The sequence below is a fragment of the Glycine max genome, chromosome 15, assembly GCF_000004515.6.
Source record: "Glycine max cultivar Williams 82 chromosome 15, Glycine_max_v4.0, whole genome shotgun sequence".
Taxonomy (NCBI): domain Eukaryota; kingdom Viridiplantae; phylum Streptophyta; class Magnoliopsida; order Fabales; family Fabaceae; genus Glycine; species Glycine max.
The window spans coordinates 4,860,859-4,884,840 of NC_038251.2; the positions used below are offsets into that span (position 1 = coordinate 4,860,859).

Genomic DNA, 23,982 nt, shown 5'->3' on the forward strand with positions numbered 1-23,982 from the left:
TCCAATGCTGAAGGAGAGGAGGGAGCAACTTTACATTGAATATCTGAATCTGACCAAACAAGTTGATATCTTATTTCTTTCTCAATCCTTGAACACAATTAAAAAAGGATATATAAGAAAAAAATTCACAACATTATTCACCATATGAATATCAAATTAGATTAATCAGATTAAATACATTACAATGAAGACAAACGAGTACATTTACAATTTGTAATATAAAAATGTTTAGTTATAATTTTTTGAAATTTTTTTTTCACCACAAGTATCCATTATAATAAACAATCTTATTCGCATAGTAAACATGAGTGTTTGTCTTCACAAATTTTTCAACCGCTGTTGATTATTTTATACAAAATTAACTCTTACTAAAATTAACTCTGGTTGGTTATAAATTATTTTTTAATATTTTGATTATAAAATAAGATATATTGATTTTAGGCTTAGAAATAAGATACATTTTTTAATAAATTGTTTTGAATGAGATGTTGATAACTTAAAATAATTTTGTTCTATTTATTGTGTATTTTTTTTTAAAAAAAGATATATTTAAGCTTCAAAAATATTATAAAAAAGACTTAGTACGACCTGTCGTTTTACCCTGTCTAACCATGAATTGATTTTATTTTCAGTATGATTATTTCTTATTAAATGGTCCGAATATAATCGGTTGAGCTATTAATTATGGGTTCAGTTAATAAAAGGATGATCCAAAAGCTTTGTCATAGTGGTTTCCAATTTTTTTTTAAAATATTGTTTAGAAAACCCTTGAAAATATTAGCTTTTAATCAGTGGTTATTTTAATACGAAATTTTAATTAATATCTCGCAGTACCTAAACCATAATTATTTTTAAACAAAGATACTTATCAGTAAAAAAATTACAAAACACTGGTTAAATATAAATAAGTTGTTGATGAATTCAGCATTATAATGTATAATCCATGTTGACAACCAAGCTGAACTAAATATAAAGGTATATAATTCAGCATTATTGCTTTAATTTTATTTAATAAAACAGTACCCTTTACATCAAGACCTAAAACTATATATTTTTTTTTTTAGTTTTGAAGGGTTAAAAATAAATAAAATTCAAATAAAAACTAATTTAAAAAACTATTCTAGTTCAGGCAGAAAGGACATAAATAATAACACATGTCTCTGCTCTAACAACCACACTCAAGTGTTGTTCTCTTGCAGTTTCAGTCAACAAGCCCAACTGACAAAGGCCTAACGAATCACCCCAAAAGGCACACGAAAGTTTATTTGCACTTTGCCAAAGGCGAAGTGAAAATCGTGTTTTTTTGGTCATGTACAGTTACAGCATTTTGCCTCTGTCGTGAACACAAATAAGTAGTTACATGTCTTTGATCACGATAATTTTATCAATCACATTTGTAGATTAACTTTTATGGCTTTGTGGTGACTTTTTTTTGTAAAGCCTTCTATCAGACTATAACCAAAAAAAGAAGTTAAAAACAACTTCAATGTGATTTCTAACTGCATTTTATTATAAAATAACCATAATTCATAATCATATTTAAATGGCCAAACACGAATATATTTCTCACTTGTCATAAGAAACATACCTGAATTAACCAGGGACCACATAAAAGGCCCTCCAAACAGGCATCAATGTACTTGCTCTCTCTGACATGATGCCTCTGTGAGAAGCACTTATTAGCCACCAACCAATTCTCAATTTACAAAGCCTTTGGAACACATTTCCCCAAGGCCTATTTTTCCCACAAATGGAGTATCAAGATGAGGATCATTTATGTTTTACTATGGAAGAGTTTGCTCTTGCTACTGAAAATGTTAGTAGCAGGCAAAGGATGAGTAGGAAGAGGAACTATGATGATGACACAAGAGTGTACAAATCAAAGAACCTTGAGATTGAAAGGAGAAGGAGGGAGAAACTCAGTACAAGGCTTTTGATGCTGCGGTCTATAAACCCTATCATCACAAATGTACTTTCTTACTTGATCCTTCTTTATCTTATAGTTTATTCAATATTCAGTTTCATGGTTTAATTTACAAATTATTGCATTAATTGTTGGATTGCACTTGATTATAAACTTTAATTTTTGTTTTAGATGAATAGAGGAACAATTATTGTAGATGCTATCACCTACATTGAGAAGCTGCAACACGAAGTCCAGCGTCTGAGCCAAGAGCTTCACCAATTGGAAGCAACTTCAGAGAAAACAGCAGAGGCAAAAGTAGATGAAATTGATGCTGTGGAGGATATGAAGCATTGGGGGATACAGGTCATCTATAATTAAGATCCTCCCTTTGAAAAAAGAATGAATAGCCCTGTACAACTGTTAATTTACTAATGTTACCCCTGTAACTTTCTGCAGGCTGAGGTCAGAGTGGCACAGATAGATGAGAATAAACTCTGGGTCAAGATCATCATTGAGAAGAAGAGGGGAAGATTCAGCAAATTAATGGAGGCCCTCAATAATTTTGGCATTGAGCTAATTGACACCAATTTTACAACCACAAAAGGTGCATTTCTGATTACAAGCTGCATACAGGTGATTCAAGATAAGAATCAAACTTGTTTTTTTACTACATTTCATCAGAGAGTACCATACCTTGTATGTTATTAAACCCGTAAGAGACTTGAAGATGAACTTTGATTCATCTGCGTACTTTAGTATGCATGTGCTACTTTATAAAAACTTAATAATCTGATAATATAATATTCACTTTAATTATTTTTAACCAAGACTTTTTTTTATTGTTCAGGTTAAGGATGGTGAAAGACTTGAAATTCATCAAAGCAAGAGTTTGTTGCAAGAGATTATCAATGACATATCAAGCAAGTCCGAATAGACTTGGTTATTTTAGTTTATTGTCACATGGAGATTACTGCTATGATTTTGAGAGGATTGCTTATGAAATAAATAAAAAAAATAGAAACTATAGGTTAGTTAGATAATATGGTGGATAATGCAAACACTCTAAACGTGTTTCCAACTCCTCTCAAAAAGGTGCACCTTCTTTCCAACCCCTCTCAAAAAGGTACACGTTTGCATATGCCAATGCCAATGGGATAAGGAATATGATTTGTTGAAATTTCATATTTTAGACGAAATAAAATGACTTAAATTAGATGGAGGCATGGTGTCAGCTCATAATATTTTCACAACGAAAATGAAAACTAGTCACATAACAGATTTTTTTTTTTTTCTTTGTGCAATAGCTTCCATTATGTTTTATTTTTACCTTCTACCAGTCTGAAGATTAAGCAAAGGTTACAAAGGCTAAATGGCTAAAGAAATGAAGGTTCTCCTTATTAGAATACTTGTACGATTGTTAGACAATAAGCTGGGACCCTAAAACCATAAAACAAAAAAAGACAACAGCTTAACAGAGTCAATGTTGTCCATTTGAGGAGAAAGGAACATTACATTGAATATCTAAATCTGACCAAACAAGTTGGTATCTTATTTTCTTTCTCAGTCCTTAGAATACAATTAAAAAAGTATAAAAGAAAGAAATTCACAGTAAACTGACGTTATTGACCATATGATTGTCAAATAAAGTAAGCAAATTAGAATCTCATTTCTTCCTTTAACAGTCTCAATTTGATTTATGATCCTTATGTAATGGTCATTTGAGCATTGCCTTAGTCTTCAATTTTAACTTGAATCAATTAAGGCTTTTCCTACTCAACTTGAGAGGCAAATTTGGTTTCAACAAACATCTAAATAGCTGTCAATGTTAGCCGATTCTCTGACTATCTTCAATACAGGATCAAGTAGCTTTTTTCTTTTAAAGAATATTTTTTCCTTTAGTAATGTAAAAAAGTAAAAGGAAAAGAAGAAATGAAATGATATGACATGACATGATATTATCATAACTTGCCTTGAACATTAGAAAAAAGCAGCAAACAAAATTGCACAAAGATTTTATACAATAAATACCGCTATCAGTTTCTTTTTCTTTTTCTTTTCCTCAACTGATATCTAATTTAATCACAACTCTCATAGGATCTATGCACATTACACCATATAATTATTTTTAAAGTAAAAAAGAAAAGGGCAAAACAAAACAAAATTGGAAAGAGAAAAGAAGAAACCGTCTTTTTTCAGATAAACAAGCAATCTTTCATCTCTGGTCTTGAAATCCAATGCTTTTCCTTCCAGCAATATTTAGTGAAAGACCTGCACCCCACATTCAATTTTTGAAATCAAAACTCCGAAATCTAGAAGACAAAATTAATGAGAATTGAAATACATCCAATCATCATTTGACAGCCTGGAAAGTAATCATGGCTGAGAAGAAAATGGCATGCATATGCTTTTCCACTATGATTCCCATTCAAACCCCATAATTCAAAAGGTTCAAACTTCAAAGGAATTGACGAGTGAGGACAAGTCATCAATAAATACTAACAGCTAGACAAAGTGAGAGAAACAATACCTTGGGATCTACAAACTGGGGGATCTTCAAAGAGAGACAAAGAGAGCTGTTTATGTGCAAGACCGATGTCAATGAGAATAAGACCTGAAGATGGATCATTCACAATGATATCCTTCACTGGTAACCATAGGAAAAGCTCTTCTTGAGACAGACCCTCCAACCCCTTGAGCTGACCAAAACTAAGGTTTGCACGAACAACAGTTTCAAACAACACTCTTGTTTCATACTTGGTCATGCAAGGACCATCCAAGTTCACCTCCAAACGACCACTTTGGTCCAAATTGTATGACTTTACACTCTCTGGGAACAGCCCTGCTGGTAGGCCATGGCTTCGGAGAAGTTCATGGATAGAAGAATATGAAGCTGCCACTGAGAAAGGAAAAACACCAACAAAAGCAAGAAAGATGGCTAGTAAAGATCTGTGTCGCATAGACATGTTGAGAGACTTGAGAATGAGTAGTAGTAGTAGTAGTAGTAGTGAAGGAGGAAAGGAAGATGATGAAGTAGCTTTTGAATGAGTGAGTTTGGTGTTTGAGGTTTTAACAGGGTTTTTTAAGGTAGCACAGACATAGTTTTTTTAAATTAACACTATGATTGGAAGTGGGAGACAGAGAGGACAATTGGTAGAATTTCTAGGTTCCTGGTTGGCATTACATGGATTGTATGATGTGTGGAATGAACAAACTACCCTTGCGTTACAATCTATGACCAAGGATATGTGACGATGAAGCATATTAAAACGGGAGATCCAAAGTAGGAAATGGAAAAAAGATATCGTTCCATTTTAATGGAAATAATTAGTAGGTGGTGGATATAAAAAAATTAGAGAAATTATATTCATTCAAACATGAGATATGAAAAGAAAAACAAAATGTGAGATAAAATCAATGTTGTGTAACAGAAATAAATAAAAAGTTTAATTTTTATATATAATTTTTTCATGACGGTATAAGTGAGAAATATTTACTAATTTTATTTTATTGATAACTATATGAGAAAAATGATTTAACATTTTTAATAAGATGTTTTATTTCAACCACTTTTATTTTTTATTTACAAGTTTCAAATTTGGTATCTTACTAAAGACTGGACTTTATTTTCACTCATATTAACAAAATGCTAGTTCTTATATAATTGTATTTTCAATCAATAAGAAATTATTTTAGGAATAATTTTTAATGCAATTATTATTAAAAAAAAATTAAAACAATAAAAATTTGTGATTTAATATAAATTAATTACAAAGTTACATTTACGTTGTCATTGTCAGTGTATTTTAATTAAATTTAAAGAGTATTGTTTGAATTATTGTAGAATTTTATAATTTCAACATGATATCTTATTATACTGTATAATAAAGAACAAATAATGATTATAGTTGAAAACAACTTTGCCTTTACGATTTCTGATGCTTTATTTGGGTAATGACATCTTTGTACGTAAGTCCAAAACATAAGATGGATTTGAATAAGGTCTTTGGCGCTTTGGCCTTAATCTGCGCTTGCCGAGGGGGCCATGGATACCTTTTTTCCATTCTTTTACTCATATTTGTTCTGTTTTCTTCTTCATCTTTTTACTATAGTATCAACTATCAAGTATCGCCAAAGCATGCTATGCCCAATGTTCTAGACAACAATTATTTTGATCCTCTTTTTTTTTTTTTTTTGCCTTTTATTAATTTACTAGGTGAGAAAACTTTAAGCAAAGAATACAAGTGGGGATTCATTACACACATAAATGATACATAAAACATGCGTGCGGTAATGCGCGCACACGCATTTATTAAAAAGATTTGAGTCGCCAATTCTGTTGATCAAATTACGATGTGAGGAAAATTAGCTCTGAGAATATGGTGTTGGGTACAAAAACTTTGCCGGTGGAGCTTCATTACTAGTGCAGTTAATTAGTTTAATTTGAAAGATTTTTAATGACTCTTCAAGTTTGAAAACAGAAACTATGAACAGTTGTTTGCAAAAATATTATGTTAGTTGATTCCTCTCTGTCTTTATTCCCATATTTGAATTTTTCAAATCACTAGTCCAACCTATCAATTCCTAAAGAGAAATTTTTCAGCTAATAAATAGAAATATCATATTCTTTACATTGTTCATATTTGAAATTAAAAGTTTAAAAATTAATTAGAAACTATTGGATAGTGTGTTTGGATCAGTGAGATAAAGAAATAAGTTACAAATTCTTCAACTCTATTTTGTATTATATAACATGTTAATTGCAACAACAAAAAAAATCCAAAAAAGAAAGAATTTTAAATGAATAAATCATTTATAAGAAATTAAATATGCGAGCATGCATATCTAATAAAGAAGATTTAAATTGTAACTTATTTTGGTATCGTCACGTTGTGATATCATACACTATTCAAATATCATACACTATTTTTTATTATTCAATAGGCATAATGAAATTAGAACCTATGACATTTTACATATTATTTAAGTCTCCTACCATTAAGTTAATTCTAATGGGTCAAATATTATACGATTTCTGTAATAAAGAAAACTAAGAAAACAATGGACAAAAAGATTTGATTCAATTGATTAACATGTTGGGGGTTAAGCTTCAATCAATTTCACTTAGAAAATCTAAAATGAGATTCATGCAATTTGGGTGGCAGAGCTCAGAAGGTCCCTAATAAGAGCCTCCACTACATCAGCGGAAGGATTAAATCACTCCTTAGCAGATGTGCTACTTTGCAAGCACCATCTCCATTTCCAATATAAAATATGGTGAATTTTAGCTATTTCCATTATGAAATATGATTAGGAAGCAAAGCTAATCAATTTTTTTAGCAAAGTCTTGGGGCATAAATCCTAACCATCACAGCACTAAGCAACAAGTAAATGAACAAGAGCTTAGCTATAGCGCACGAGGCTGGCAGAAAACCAAGCAAGAAATTTTTTTCATTTCACATCTTCAAATTCAAAATATTACATTTATTTAAACACATAGAAGCTTTACCCCCTTCAACTTTTTCAATTACATCTTTAGAACAAATGGATTTGGTTTGTCACCACGATCCATCAGTATAATCAATCTGTCTGTGTTGTACTTGCATTGGATAATGCCTTTGATAGCCATAAACAACATCTCCTCCATAGCCACTCCCACCATAGGGATTTGGACTGCCAAATAGATAACCTGCAGTACCTTGCCACATGTTCTCCTGACAATTGTTCCCTCTATAACTCACTTCCTCACAACAGCATTCCCTCTTCTTCATACGTTCCAAACAAGGCCAATACCCAAACAAGCTTTCACAAATGTCCATAGCCTCCAACCCATATCCACTAGGATATTGAGGAACAACAGGAACCACTTGCTTCTCATGCTCTTTGTAGCCCTCAATAAACCCACTTACAATACCAGACTCAGAATAGTTATCATCTTCTTGGTGACTTCCCTCACTCTCAGTGTTAAAGTTGTTGTCTTCTACTTCTTTAGGCTGATCTTTGCCACTATCTTGTGACTGAGGCTTCTCTTCAGTTTTTGTTTGGACTATAGCCCCATTCTGGGGTGTGATTGCTTTCTCTTCAATTCCCTCTTCTATAGTAGGCAATGGAACTATGGACTCGGAAAAGGGTGGCTCAGTAATTGGACTTGACTCAGAACGAGGATAGCAAATTTTATCTGAAGGTGGTAAGGCTTTGCCATAGGTCTGATCAATGTCATATCCACCACCATAAGGTGTTGGATCATAGTCATCAAACTCAGGCACATTGAATTTCACTTTAGAATAAGAGATCACAAGCTGACTCATACCGTAATTGGGATCATACAAAACAGATTTTGGGTCACTATACATTGTGGCAGAGTAAGATATGGTTTGGCAATTTTCAGCAGGGTAATTAGAAGCATAATATAGACTAGAATCATATCCATAATATGGTTGATTGTAGTCATAGCCAGTATAAGCCATATAGGATAGGATGGAGTTTGAGCATAATCATAATTGAGAGCATAAGAGTTTAAATTGTACTCACCATAATCAGAACCAGAATAGGCAGAGCTGTAGAGGTCATGATTCTTCAGAAATTTGAAGAGGGTACTTCAACAGCAACTATTATTATGACACGAGTTCAGGATCATGTTTCTTGGGAAATGAAACAGAATTAAGGGACATGAAAATTGGCTATGTTATCCGTTCGGTGGTGAAAAAAGAAGGCTTTTTCCGTCTCCATTTCGGTTGAGTAGTAGTACCAAAAGAAAAGTTTTTTAGTGCACCATAACTCTCCCAACAACCGAAGAATTCTTACCTATGCTAGAATGCCCACATGCAATTATGCGAGGAAAATAGAAATTTTACTTTATGAAGATATTATTCATAAAAGAAATATTATGTTTACTCTTTCATTATGCATTTTTTATATTTCTGCACATTACATTATTCATCTTATCTTATAATTTTTCTCTCTCTTGTTTTTAAAATTATTAGAATAAAATTATTGTGAAAATGAGGTTTTTTTTTTTACCGGTAAGAATTAAGACAAGCCAAACCCATTAAGCGTAAGTATGCCAAAGTTTCTCTTTCTTCCAACTCACAGAATGAGGGATAAAATATAAAATAAAAATCAGGAACATATAACAAACCTAATTACATAATGAAAACAACAAATGAAATCCCTAATTAAGGTCATTGAAGCAAGTATCTTTTCTGTCCAGATTATGTAGCCCCTTATTACATAAACCGTGAACATATAACAAACCTAATTAAGGTGAAACCATGCCAGAATATTATAGGCCAACAATATTTGCAATAATAAAAATAAAATATTCGAATAGCATTACACAACAATAGTATTCCGTTAAGTAGGAGTTGTGGGACTAACGTCATAGATATCAATTCTGACCAGCAAAGCAAGGGGCCAATCCATGGTCATTGGTCTTGTATTCAGTTTCAAGTTAAGATCAAGCTAAATCAATTATCTATTTTTTATTTTTTTTTAAAAATAATTTAGTCATTTATCTTTTTTTATTTAAATTAGTTATTTATCTTTTTAAAAAATTTATTTGATTCTTTATCTTATTTTTATTCAATTTGATTATTTTTCAGTTTGATTCTTCATTAATTATTTAAAAATAATTTCTTTTATCCAGTCTTCTTTCCTCCCTTTCATTTCATTTTTAGCAAAAGAAATTGATTTTTAAATAATTAATGACAGAAATATTAAATAGACCCAAAAATCAAACTAAGTAAAAAAAATTAAAGGAACAAATAACTCATTTTGCCTTGAGATTAAGACCCATATGCATTTCAAAGCTGTACAATTGCTGACATCAATCTTTTGAAATCAGTGATGGCTATTAGCTAAGTAGCCAAAGTGGTTTATGAGAGTGACATAAAAAGAATCATTAATGATTTGCCATGATAATGCTAACTACCCGAAACTATTTTATTTCGATACCTTCTAGTCTTCTACTTCTACAAACAAATTTAATTAAATAATTAATTCTTTTTTTAAAAAGAAAAATACATAAAATAAATAAAATTTCATTTGCAATATTAACTACTTTTTCATAATCGAGGTTAATTAAGCTTGATAAAGATTATAAAGAGGTTCAAGCATTCAAATCCCGGCTTTAAAATGACGTAAATTTACGTATGTTTAAAGGCTTCAATGCAAAGCACGAGGTGTAGTTCTGGCTCAATTAACAAACTAGACTTTATTTAAGCGAAATTGTTCAGTAGTTTTAAAACTCAATTAAAAACTTTTGACTAGAACAAATGGATAACTTGAATAAAAATTATTCTCACACTCAAGAAATACGAGAATCCCTTGTTGTTTCAGCCTTTCAGGGCAAATCCCAAGCAGTATAGTAGTAGTATTTAAAATCATCAGTTTTGGGCCAATTAACCAGTTGATTTAAAATCGTGGTCATTCTAGACCGTTGTCTGTTCTTCACCAGCTGGAGAGGACATTGATTTAATTGCACGTTTTATTAGTCTCCAGAAAAGAAATGAAAGATAATCCTTTAAAAAAAGCAAATAGTAGTAGCATCTTAACCAGCCAATTGAACTCTCGTCTTAACAAATAATCAAAATAAATCACTGCTAATTACACTCCACAATGGGTATGGCACTTGTACCTCCGAATCATTAATTTGTAACGAGTACAACCGAAATGAATTGGGACGTTTTGGGTTCCTTTTTGTATTTTAAGCGGTTATTCAAAATAAATCCATACTACTCAGCAATTAATTTCTCGTGCAAAAGCTATTAAATTTTGAAAAATGTTTCTAAACAAAATATGTTTAAAACCAAAAGCAGAAACTAGAAGATGTTTTATAATCCTCTTCTATATTTTTTTTCCAAATACTCAGTTCAGGTCTTCAGAAAACAAACTTTTAGAAAACATAAATATACTCAAGGGGCAAACACTTTTAAGTATGCTAGACAAAGAAATATCAGTAAACAGAAAACTAATTTTCAAACCAGGAAACGAACAAGGCCTAATATTCTGTTTTCATTTTAAATTTCGTATTTTTAAAAATGTGTATAAAATATACTAGTAGTAAAAAAGAAAATAAAAAAATCACTTTCACCCGTTTTCTATACAAACTTTTGAAAACAAAATAAAACAAAAACACTTTGTTATATTTTTATAATTAAAAATGAAAACAAAATATTTTCTCAAACCAAAAAAAGTCCATAATTATATTTAATTTTTCCTAAACACTAAAAAATATGCAAAAAAAAAAAAAAAAATCTCTCATCAGTGAATAATGAAAAGAAAATTATTGCAATGACAAATCTAAGCATCTTTGTAGTGATTATATTTTATTTTCCCTCCCCTTTCTTTTCAACCAAAAAGACTGAAAGAGGGAAAAGAACAATCCATATATTTTTTTTCTTTTACTTCTCCTCATTGAATCAATATATAAGGGGAAAATTTTAAATCTCCTCTTTATTTTCCCTTATGCTCATTTTCTTTTCTTGTATTTTCTTTCTGCAGCCAAACAAAGTATAACTGTTGCATCCCTTCCATGTATAAATCAGCTCCAGTTTCCCTCGTTAATGCTGTTAAAATAACTATCCTGAACAAAAACACTATTTTATTTCATGGATGGTTTATGAATGCACCAATTTCCAAGTTCTCAAAAATTTGAATTCACCAGCCACACTGATGGGGGAGTGAGCAGGATGAAGTCCAGCAAAACTGAATTATTGTAACATGACTAACTTAAGGATTCATTAATTGGCTTCTTAAGATAATGACAAAAGGCTATATATGCATATTATCTAAACTTGTACAGTTCATCAGTCACTTTATGAGTTAATACTGTAGCTGCCATGAACTTGCAGAAAAAAATTATCACGAAAACAAACTGGCTGCATTATAAGTAGCTCTCCAAATTACACAGACAAATAAACCTAAGACTTGCCTCACATGTCATACTCAGAGTCCAAAAGCACATATTCCTCAAGATGAATTGTGAAAATACCAGTTTGAGCTTGCAAGAAACATTGTATGCATCTGATGAGAATCCAACACAAGCTCAATCTTCTATTTGTTAAAATGACCATGAGCATGATAGAGCTGTGATAAGGAGCAGCTTTCACTTGACATTAGTTACTATCAGCAAAACTGAAAATCACCTGCAAGACTGCAATAATAGCCAAATCAAGAATCTGCAGAGCTTAATAAGATTACATGAATAACATGCATAGGGATAAAAAAGAAACACTAATGAAACCGTGTGACGTTAAGTGTAAGTTAAAAATGAAGCCAAGGATTGGTGATACTTGACTCGGGCATCAATTAAGTAACGGGAGACCAAAAAAATCCAAAGAGTGGAATAGATAATTCAATCCACAACCTCATGTAGAGGATGAATCCGAGGCAGCGGCCTCTTGTCTCGGCCTTCTGCGGTCAGGGGGAGGGCCATCTCTCCGTCTCTCATACCTTCTACTCTCATTCTTCGGTGCGCTACGTTTCGGTTGGTAGGTAGGGTACTTGCAAGGAATAATCTCCCCGTTTATGTATTTGTCACCTAAAATCAAAGAACAACAAGCATTCAAGCAGTAGAATATCAAACACACAATTAATTAATTAGTGTAGAAATTAAAAAAAAGGTGATAACCTCCGTAGTCTTTGTTCTTAACATCAATATAGGAGTCTGGCAGTACCCAAAGAACCCCAGGCAAACCTACAAGCGCATAAGTAAGAGATGAAGAACCAATATTCATCAAGTAACGGAACAAGACAAATTGGGAATTCAAACATTACCCTTGAATTTCTCGGAGGTTGCTTCATCAACAGTGCACTGAAATCCAGTGTAAGTGGTTGTGCTAAAGGCATACATGTTCTTCTTAGCTTCCTCCATGCTGAAAATTTGATAATTACACAGTAATCCACAAAACAAAACGTGCATATAAATTTGCACATATCTTAGACTATTCCAAAATGAAACATAATGATAACGGTAAGAAAGAGAAGAACCTTCCCAAGACAGTGGCAAGAGTGTCGAGGTAAGTGTCAATCATTTGTTCACGAGTGGGTGCAGGGTCCTTTGGAAACTCCATCACAATCAGCCAATGGTTGTAGTCACAGCCGGGCAACATTATCGTCTCCCTCTGCTCGTTGTTGTTGCTCCTTTTCGCCGAGAAATCCCCATCCAGCGCCGCCCGAATCCGGTTACAATTTCGGGTTCGGGTGACGATAGAATGAGAGAGGCGAAGATTCGTTACCGGAGCGAAGCTCGAGATTGAGGTTTTGGGGTGATAGGGTAGAGTTAAGGTTTTAGCGGAAAAGGAAAACGTCACCGTCGCCATTGTAGGAACGGATTCGGTGGTGACTCTGAACTCAATTTGGAGAGACCGAAAGAGCGAAAATTGGATGACAAATAAATGATAAGGCTCCCTCGACGAGATATTATTTTATTATATTTGATACGGCGTCGTCGCGGACATTCGAAAGAAAATCTACTGCTTGCAAGAAGATGCTGGACTGGATTACATTACATTGAGTCAAATTTTCAGTCCAGTTTTATCACAAACAAATGGGCCTCATTGAATTTCAGCATTGGGAGTCACTACTGGCCCCATTAAAATTGTGCTTGGTCCCTAGTAAGGGGCTAAGACCTTTTTATTCTAAAAATACCCTCCCCATGGAATCATGATTCTGTCATGCACTAGTTTTCATCCTCCCTAACACAATAGAATTATGATTTCGTTGTATATAAATACAACAGAATCACGATTTTATTGTATAATTTTTTCTTACCCCAAACATAACAAAGAAACCATGATTTTGTCGTTATATTTTGCAACACACCCTTGACGATTTTGTTGTGATAAAAAAAAATATCCCCAACAAAATTGTTTGTACAATGAAATCATGCTTTCGTTGTATATATTTTTTCACCCTTACTTAATCTAATAGAATCATGATTCCATGACACAAAATATTCATGCGAAATTGCGATTTCGTTATGAAAGAGGAGTGCACAGCGGTGGATGTGAATGGCGGGCACAGTGATGGTGGAGAAGATTTGCACCCACGGAGCCTCAAAGGTGGAGATCGCGCGCAAGCAAGGGCTCTGGGCAACAGTGATTGTAAGGACTAGTGGCAATTCATGACATGGAAGAGATGGGATAGGGTGGTGGTAAAACAAGGAGGTGGTCGGTGGTGACGATGGTTGTTCAACTATGGCAGGGAAGGGTGGAGCAGTGGTGGGTTGGGTGAGAGTAAGGTGGGGGCGAGGGGAGTGGGTGAGATGATGGGGGAAGAGGAAGAATGAAAGGCAAAATGGACTTTTTCATGTAGAAGTTGGAGCCAATAGCAAAGTAGGTTGGGACCAATAGTAGCTCCTTTCGCATTTCAATTCCTGATTACTTTTCTTTAAAGGAAAACGTGAGTGTAAAGAACAAAACGAAGTAGCAATAGCAACTCCCTTAACCTTTTTCAAATTCTGCGTCTCTTTTTCGTTAGAGTCTTGTTCCTTTGTGTTTGGTTGCCTTTGACAAAATTATTATAGTATATTTGCTACTAGTTTTACATAAGAGAAACGTAAAAAGATGACATGAAGAGCAAAATGCAAAGACTAACTTCTAATCCACAAAACAATGTTTCATTCAGTTTTTTTAATTTTGCTTGGATTAAGTAGGGGGAGGAAAAAACACGGTTTTTATGTCACATGTAGTGATGAAATCATTCACTTTTCAATAATACATCGAAGAGGCTCTAATATAATTAATCTGCGTGGTTTAAGTAACTTACCCTGGGACTTGTATATGCAGTTGACCAAACAACAAGAAGAGCTCAGCATATAAACCAGTGCTGATTTTCAAAGACTTAATTAAATAACTTGATTCAATTCGAAGTCCTGACAGAATCTTGAGATTAGGTGCAACTTACACCTGGAGAATAATAAATTTCAATTCAACAAAATTAGCAAAATTGCGCTTCGTTGTATATATGTCAATCATGGTTTAGTCTCGTTAAAAAGTATATGTTTAATTTCATTTAGAAACCTAAAGTCATTATTTGAGTAAACGTTACAAAGTTATACGGGCTCAAATTTGAGATTTTCCAAAGCAGAAATCAATTAAAGGAGAAACATATATTCAAAAGATATGGAAGAAGAAACACTAGAAAACAAACAAAACACACAGAAACCCTTTCTTATAATCTTATCAATATTGGAGAAACATGCTAACTAGTATTTTAGGATTACTTGTTCATAAATCAAATGAAAGTGATTACTTCTGGCTTCTATTCTTCTTCTTTTTTTTTTTCATTTAATTTGTTCATTGTCTTATATTTGTTGTTTTTGTTTCGGACACAATTCACGATTATCCTCTCATTTTTTCGCCTTCGGTTGAGTTAAATAACCTCTGATTTTTCCTTTCTCTAAACTTGTAAATGGATAGGCAGGAGCAATTTAACCTTCTTTTTGTGGGCCAATTAATTGGAGTTTAGCACTAGGATAGTTTGGATGGAAGAAGCAATATTATTTGACGTTAATTTCTATGACAAGGAATTATCTCAGATTCTCAAAATGGTTTGACTTGTTAAATAAACATAAAAGATTAATTATTGTATTTCGCTTCTAAGATTATGTTTAAGTTCACTTAGTATTCTGTTCAAAAAAAAAAAGTTCACTATGTAGTACTAATAGGTGAATTAATTAAATTCCCTTCTTTTTGTAACAGAAATAAATTGTTTTTATACCCCCTTAATCAAGTTGTCTTTAATTTATACTCTGCGATTGTTTTTAATTATTAGTATAAAATATGGGTTTTTTAATCATAAAAAATATGTTTTTAGTATTTTATAAAATATTTTAAAATTTGATTTTAGTCTCAATAAATTTAATCTGTATATTTCAAAAGTGACATAGTTTTAGTCTGTATATTTACCACAACACTTTTAATAAATATATTAAATTTTATAAAAATTAAAACTAACCTTCTAAATATTTTAAGAAATAAAAAAAATATTTTACTCATTTTATTATCATTCAGCAAGTAAGTGATCAGTTACTTGAACCATTCCCAAATTCTTACTCATATATGAATAACTCTACTTTTTTTAGAAGTTCATGGCGCCTTACATACAGAAGGGAAAGAAAAATTAAGATTTAAGAGAATAAAAGAGGCAAAGGCATTATGAAAAAAATTAAACCTATTTTCAATTTAATTATATCCTAATCTTTTCCTAATTAAATTGATTTCAGGGACCATTCAATTTCAATTAAAGCTGTTTTGCCTTCAGAACGTATATGTTGCGTGAGGAAAACTGATATAGATCTCAGCAAATATTAAGACGATGTCTGAACCAGTAAATTGGGAAAAATGACTTCAAGTCTCTTCAATACGATAATTTCAAAGAGAAAAGTATTCAATGGAAGACAACAATTGAAAGGTGATATCGACCAAAGTTTTTTGTTAATAAATTCGTTTGCCCATTCAACATTAATTTTCTTATTTACGCAATTATAAATATTGTCTTTCTAATTTTAATTCAGATTTTAAGTTCATCTTTTAGTTTTTTTTTACTTAATTTGGTCATTTAAGTTTTTCTTTTTTGTGAGATTGTTTTTATTTAAGTTCCTTGTATTTAATTTAGTTTTTTATACTTATTAATGCTTTTAATTTTCTGCTAATTTTATTTCATTTCTCAACAGATTCTTGTTTATTAATTATACTTTCTACCTTATTACCAATTAAATAATATAATGTATTGGACTTTATTTATTCTTCGTTTATATTTTCTCAAAACCTCATCTGCAAATCAACATTAGAAACTTCCATAGTAGCTTACAAACCGCCACTATCCAATCTCTTTGTCTATACTTTGTTATCCATTTTAGACATCCAACGGTGATTCTAAAATCATCATTATAGACTAAATATCAATTTTTCATCCCGACTGTTATTAACAATCTTCATCATGAATTTATAGGTTTACGCTGAAGAACCAAATATCATCTAAATTAAAATTCAAACAGAGGGCAAAAACTGATAAAAAAAAATATTAACATAGAAAACAAAATTTTGATAAAAAATTAATGTCAAAAAAATAATTCAGATAATTAAATTAAAATATATTTTTATATATAAATATATATAGGGTAGTAAACTTGAAGAGTGACTCCCACTTTCTTCATTCACTGTTTTAAATAGTTCACTATCTATATTCTTTTTCTTCTTAAATGTGACTTCCATTTACAATTAATGATAGTAATAAAGTTTTCTCACTCTTTTATCTCTATATGTGATTTTTTATTTTAATTTAGTTATAAGTTATATAAATTTAAAATAGAAAATATAATAAAAAATTAACAAATAGACTTTTTTATCAATATAAAATATTAAAAGTTATCCATGTCATTTTTAATTCATTTAAGTATATTATAGTAATTAAAAAAGGTTTTTACCATTATAAAAATTTGACCTTCCTTTTATCTAAGTACTAATCTCAAGAATGTTTTTATTTGTTCTTAAATTATAAGAAGTAATCAATTAATGAATTGAAAAATACTCTTATCCTTTGAATTTTTTAATTTAAATATATTATCTTATATATTTTATTTTTCAGTTTTCTTTAAACTATTAATATATAAAATTTATCCTTACATTATATGGGTTAAAATACTAGTTAAGTTAAATTTAGAAAATAAAGATAACTATATAAGTTTTTTTGTTAATCTATAGTTACTTCAACAAAATTATAAAACTAGTTAGAAGGCAAGTTAATACGAAGTTGAAAAGTTAGTTGGTAACTCAGATGAAAGATGATAGCTAGAAGTTTTTAAACTAGTTTATTAAATTATAAATGTTTGATAAAATTAATTTTTGAAGTAGTTGGAAAATATAAAAAAAACATAAATGACATATTTAAAAAGGATAATAAAAAAATTGAATAGATATTTTAAAGATAAAAAAAATAAAATAAAAAGTTAAAAATTAACGTTTTAAAAAATATTACTTCAAGTATGTTTAAATTATTAAAAAAATGCTAAAAATTACTTTTAAAAGTTTATTTATCGAACAATTAAATAAAATTTTCAATTAGTAAAAAAAGGCTCCAAGTTAATTGAATTGACTTGACTAATATTGTTTATGTTCAATAATCTAACTTTTTTTTAACTTTATTTGATTGTTTGATAAATGATTTTTTTAGTATTCTTTTCATTTGTATTATCTTTCATTTTTATCCTCAACATAATTTATCACTCTTTTTAAATAAATGATAATTTTATTTTTTTTACACTTTTTAACTATTTCAGCTAATTAATAGATTAAAATTTTAATTTTCTTTGTTGAGCAATAATGACAAATAGATGAAAGGAGAATGCGTAGATTATATTCAACACATTACTCAACTCCATTTTACCACTTTGCAAATTTCAAAGTCCTTTCATCCATTAGAGTATAATTGACCCCACGCTGAAAAGTAAAAAATAAAGTGAAATTTTAGGATGAAAAAAGAAAAAAAAAAAAGTCACCATCGATGCAGTAATGATCTCATAAAATTGGACTCAACGTTAAAAAAACGAGACACGCACACTTCACTTGAAGGGGTGTATTTCGTGGTAGTATTGATATATAATGCTATTTTTATAAATTTAAAGTTTTTAATATTTTAAGTTTATAATTTTTAACAAAAATTTATAATTTTTTGTTATTGAACTAATTATATAAAAGTTACATGTTACTGAAAGTTACAAAATTTTGTTTAAAGTTACGAATTCATAAAAAATTATAATATTTATTTAGAAAATCACATGCATACTGATAACAAAAAGGATGCTATATTAAAAATAGCAAAGTGAATCTGGTTTTATTTATTTTAGATAGGCATTCAATTGATGAAAAAACGTACCCATAACCCATGGATGAACTGATCAGTGGTATGAATAGATTGTGGGGAGAAAAAAAAGGTTTCTGTGCAATACAACGCACGAGCTCGAGGTTTGAAGAAAGAAAAATGAGTAGTTTGTGACGACTAGCTAATGGAAAACAGCGAATTTCATTTCAGTTCAAATGAAAATCGAGGATTTTGGATCATAGGCTGCGTAAGAAGTAAATTAACGGATTCAAATTTAAAATATAAAAAAACATGAAAATAAATATAATTAATTTAAATAAATATATAAAAATAAATAAGTAATTAAGATTTATGGGGGGTAAACACTATACGATTTATTAAAATGAAAAAATAATTAATTTAAGATATAACTAATTGATATTTGAAAAATAAATTTTAATATAAAATATTATTATAATTAAAACAAAATTAAAATTAATAAATTATATTTTTCAAAAATAATTAAAATTTTAAAATTTTCAAAAATAAGTAATGAATATTAATTCTTTTGAAAAGTTATAATAAAATTGTCCTAATATTAAAAAAAGAATATTTGAATTTATAATATAGGTGATGATATATTTTTTAATATACAAATGTGGGATCAAATGTTGACATAGGATATGTTTGCATCGACCAACAAGGGTCAATATCACTGTCAACCCCACCAAAGACGAAGATTAATTAATTTGGTGAGATTTCCTCTTGTCCACGAATCAATGATTAAAAAAAGACTCGCCACAATTTGGAATGCAAGATAACCGTGTGAAATGTGAACACATGACAGAGGTTTCATATTAAGCAAAGTCAATTCTGATAGGGATTGCCGCGAGTGGAAACAAACCCTAATAATGATTATCTGCATAATATTTTACAGCTTTTCAACACAAGGGAAACGTATTATTAGATAACTTAGACCATGCTTGTTTTCCAGTTGTAAATGCAGCCGTATGAATTTTAATGAATAAAAGCAGAGGTAACAAACTTGTTCCTTTTGTGTTTTTCTCTTCGGAGTGATACAAATTCAGTTAGAAACGGCTACACAAACATGCCTTTTGCTTTTATTTTCCATTCCGGGAGCTGATTATACGTATAATTATTTCTCTCATTATAAGGGATCGAGTCCTCAATAAAAGTTGACCTGAATATGTCAGCAATAAATTATAAATGATAAGAGTTTTAAGCTATTAAGAGTTGATGGCAAAGGTTCTTTATGTTATAGTATGCGTGTCTTCTTGTATATAAGCTACTCGCTTTGTATTATCCGTTATTGAAAACTTTGCAAATATGTTAAACTTAATTACAATATATGCTAAATGCTTTGCATTTTTTTATAAGTCAAAATGCATCTTAAAGAGTATAAGCAGTCAAGCAGTATGTTAATGTTTTGTATTTTGTCCTTATGTATATAACTTCGCTGTTCTGAAAAAATTATCATGTTATATTTTTTAAGAGAAAAATAAATTTATATGTAAAATTTGTACAAAAAGTTGTACGACAAAGGGAGAAATAAGAGGAGAGAAAATTATAAGATAAGATTATTAATGTGAGAAAATAAAGAAAAATATTATATATATATAAATATTATTTTTTATTTAAAAAGTTATCCTATATAGTTCATTGTCACGCACAACACATATATTGGATAACTAGGGCGGAATGTGTTATGGACTTATGGTTGAATATATATCTCTCTCTCAATATATATATATATATATATTATTTTATTTTCTAAATCAACAAATTCAATTATTTAAAATCCTACCTTACCTAACATGACGCACTAAACGTTTTACATTTTACGTGTATAATTTTCAGGCAAGTTCTACCGTGAACCTATGAAGGATATGGTTGAAGCATGAGTCGTCATTACTTTTTTTTTTATCGTGTCCGAAAAGATACCCTGTTAACAGACGTGTCCAGAACGCAGAGCTGTTTCGAAAGTGTTAGCTATTGATGCGGATGAATTCACAGATGGCTCTATATTTTAATTTTTTTTCTTATACATTGAATGATTAACTAGCAAGACAAAGTACGTAGGATAGCCCTAATATTCAATATAAAAGAAAAAAAATGGTAGTTATAGTATTATATATAATTAGTGGGCGGCTCTTGCTCTTCTAAGAAGAAGAAGAACAAGAAGCTTTGGGGTTGATTCACCAGCAACACTACAGGCCCACCCTTATTAATCTACAAATAATTAAGCATGGGTATATAAAACACATGTCTTTTTTGTGGGAAGAAAAAAACAAGGCCACATACTAATTCTATTTTTATTTTATACTCACCCACGGAAGTCCAAACTCGTGGCCACAAATCTGCCGCTTAGCTTTTTTTCTTTTTCTTTTCATCTTCATGTAGGATAGGTTTGATTGTTAGGATGCATAGAGAAATTGAAAATAAATTTTTATTATGTGGTGCGGAGTTCACATTTCTTTTATTCTATTTAATTTAAATATTTTTTATTTTCTTCCACACAATCAAATGTATCCGTAGTCATTTCTTTTGCTTTTCTCTCATTCTTCTGATATGTTTTTAATATATATCCCAATAAAAAATGTTTTTAATATATATGTATATAATTGGTACTTGTAGATGGCGGCGACGCGTGGTAGAATGCTCGGTGGTAAAATCGTAATCACGATTGAGACAATTTTCTGCCGATATATAGAGCTCGTACTCACATGGCCAAGAATATATTGTGTCACATTGTGTATTGTTTTCTTAATTTCCTTTCCATATACTCCAATTTTGTCACATTGCCCACCTCAATATTACATAAGCATGACATCAATGATATCTACCAAATCGTATATTACATACAGTTATTCCAAATCTGGCCTAAATTTAATAATTTTTTATATTAATGCTACACTTTGGTTGTTGATTATTTTGCATCAATGATACGCTCGTTACTTGATTGTAGTGCCTATAATATTAATTGTCCAGATGTAAAAGCAACTCCATTTTTTTTACTGTTAATAAATTATATGATGTCAGTTAAAAATGATATTAAGAAATGTGTTTTATATTGAGTATTAGAGGCTGAACAGGTCTCTGCCGTGACATGAGCAACGATGGGTCCAGGATGGTCATTTTCTCCTCCGTAAAGGGAAGGAACATTTTGGGGACAAAAAAGAAGCTCCAAAAATGAGTTTGGATGGTCATGACCTAAACAAACAAGTAAGAAAGCGATCGTATCATATATAAAATCAATGATATCCTCTTATAGTCTTGTGGCCTTGTTATATATGTTGCTAATGCCTAAAGGGGTCAATACGTCTTTAGACTAAACTGTGGATGTAATTTGATCAAAATCATGTAATGCTATCTCTCTCTACATTCCTTCTTAGAAGGAAACAGATCCATGAGATAAAAAGAGAGGAGAGATGATTACTATAATTAATAATATAATTTAATAAGAACAAATAAATAAGAGGTATTAATGAAGTTAATAAGAAAATATTAAAAAGAATGTCATTATCATTTCTCAAATAAAAATTTCATTAATAGTAAAGGACAATGTAATTGTAAGGCAGTGTTAACATATTTTAGTTGATTTATATGCTCTTCTTTTTTTCAAAGGAAGAAATTCTATTTTTTTTTTCAGCAAATAAAACAATTTTATATAACTCATAGCTATTGGGGTACCTAAACTCATATACAAACCATGTGACAACATTTTGTACACATTTCCTAATAGTGGTTAGAGCTATACTCATTAACTTCCATCAATAGTTTAATTAGACGTAGTAAGCAAATCAATTACGGCCCAAAGTATTCTGCAAACGGGGAAAGTTGACGTCATGCTTATGACCTGGTTGTCAGTTAAGGCGGCAAGAGTCAACAACGGACCCACCAAGCATGCGCGCGCGTGCAACAGGCACGTGGGACCTCTTCTTACCACCAATCCACTATGAGTCAAAGGCTTAAGGTTTGACTCTTAAGTCTTCACACTTACCCAGTTACCCATTATATTTTTTCATTTCCATTCTTTTTTTTTTTTACTAATTTGCTAGTAATTTAGAATATTTATTTTTCAGAAAAATTTATTGATCATCACCAAAAATCTAATTTTAATTTATGCACAAATCAATACTACACACAGTATTATTTTAATAATATATACTTGAGGAACTGGAAAGTATATATAGTAATTGTTTTACTCTTTTATGTGACTCTTTATTATATATTTTTTTAATGATGAATGATTAGTTTCGTGCAAAATATACAAAGAGATATATTATTTCTTTTATGAAATAGTTGTTTATATCGATCGGGTCCTCAGTTCAAATAATAATTATCTTACAATTTGATCATACATAGGATTCGATCCCAATAAAAACATTTAACAAAAAATTTATTTATATTATTTTCTACAATACTATTTTACTTCATCAGTACTAATCTTATTTAACTTTGCATTCATCTTTCTTTTCTTATTTTTATTTGTTGTAAAAAAAATTATACAAGTTTATCATATAAATAAATTGGCATCTGTAAAGTAAATATATAGTGTGTGTTTTGTCCAGTCAAATTAACCTAATATACATAAGAATTAAAATATAATTAAATTTTAAAGAAAATATATCAGTGTAGCAGGATGCTTTGCCAAACGTTTGAACCTTCAAGCTCCATAATTGAGAACTCGATATTAGGCAGTGGTCCAAAACATAATATAACACGAATATGTTGCATGATTAGTACGTAAACCAATAAATTCCACAAGCCACTCGCTGACAAATTAAAATTCTGAAGTTGAATACTTGCACTGTGGGGCGGAGGCTATGAACCATCTGAAACAAGCATACTTAGGTTATGTCAAAGTAAACTTCTTCTATTTGAAAAATGACAAAGTTTCTTACAAGTCAATTTCCTCGCAATTTCAAAAGAAACAGAAACTTATGGATCTGACCTAACTTCTGTTATTGAATCCGAATGATCAACTCCGACTTTTTTTTAATTTCTTTTTCTTGTCCCTGTCAAATATATATTTTATTTTATGTTGACAATTTTGTTGTATAATGATAGTTGCTAAGAATTTCTTAAAATCGCAGTGAAAAAAATAATCACTCAAAACTAGATTTCATTTGCACTAATTAATTGGTATTTGATGTCAATACACAATTTGATCAAGTATAATATTTAAATAACCTATATTTTGGCTTAGGGTTGATAGTAATATATATTGAGCCCGACACTCGAAAGTCAATACA

At 30.5% G+C, this 23,982-nt stretch overlaps 3 protein-coding genes and 1 pseudogene across 6 annotated transcripts; 1 reads left to right on the forward strand and 3 right to left on the reverse strand.

Moving 5' to 3' along the window:
• The first annotated feature begins 1,153 nt into the window (after positions 1-1,153).
• On the forward strand, positions 1,154-4,081 carry LOC100793637 (transcription factor DYT1). 2 transcript variants are annotated; one of them, XM_026125661.2, is made up of 4 exons: positions 1,154-1,969; positions 2,096-2,269; positions 2,363-2,510; positions 2,754-4,081. In XM_026125661.2, exons 1-4 carry the CDS (start codon positions 1,751-1,753, stop codon positions 2,756-2,758), a joined length of 546 nt encoding a protein of 181 aa, XP_025981446.1. In that variant the 5' UTR covers positions 1,154-1,750; the 3' UTR covers positions 2,759-4,081. The 2 variants fall into 2 exon arrangements, with proteins under 2 accessions (XP_025981446.1, XP_003547117.1); XM_003547069.5 differs by having other exon boundaries at positions 1,158-1,969; positions 2,363-2,539.
• On the reverse strand, positions 4,014-5,159 carry LOC102668671 (uncharacterized). Its single transcript, XM_006597315.4, has 2 exons — positions 4,434-5,159; positions 4,014-4,174 (listed from the first exon to the last, which is right to left on the reverse strand). Exons 1-2 carry the CDS (start codon positions 4,867-4,869, stop codon positions 4,119-4,121), a joined length of 492 nt encoding a protein of 163 aa, XP_006597378.1. The 5' UTR covers positions 4,870-5,159; the 3' UTR covers positions 4,014-4,118.
• A 2,167-nt stretch (positions 5,160-7,326) lies between these two features.
• On the reverse strand, positions 7,327-9,325 carry LOC102665700 (uncharacterized; annotated as a pseudogene).
• Positions 9,326-11,647: 2,322 nt separating this feature from the next.
• On the reverse strand, positions 11,648-14,290 carry LOC100499694 (multiple organellar RNA editing factor 9-like). Of its 3 annotated transcripts, none has more exons than NM_001369251.1 (5): positions 12,893-13,319; positions 12,680-12,777; positions 12,534-12,599; positions 12,270-12,443; positions 11,648-12,048 (listed from the first exon to the last, which is right to left on the reverse strand). In NM_001369251.1, exons 1-4 carry the CDS (start codon positions 13,222-13,224, stop codon positions 12,271-12,273), a joined length of 669 nt encoding a protein of 222 aa, NP_001356180.1. In that variant the 5' UTR covers positions 13,225-13,319; the 3' UTR covers positions 11,648-12,048; position 12,270. The 3 variants fall into 3 exon arrangements, with proteins under 3 accessions (NP_001356180.1, NP_001356179.1, XP_040865342.1); NM_001369250.1 differs by having other exon boundaries at positions 11,648-12,056; XM_041009408.1 differs by lacking the exon at positions 11,648-12,048 and having other exon boundaries at positions 12,267-12,443; positions 12,893-14,290.
• Positions 14,291-23,982: the final 9,692 nt, after the last annotated feature.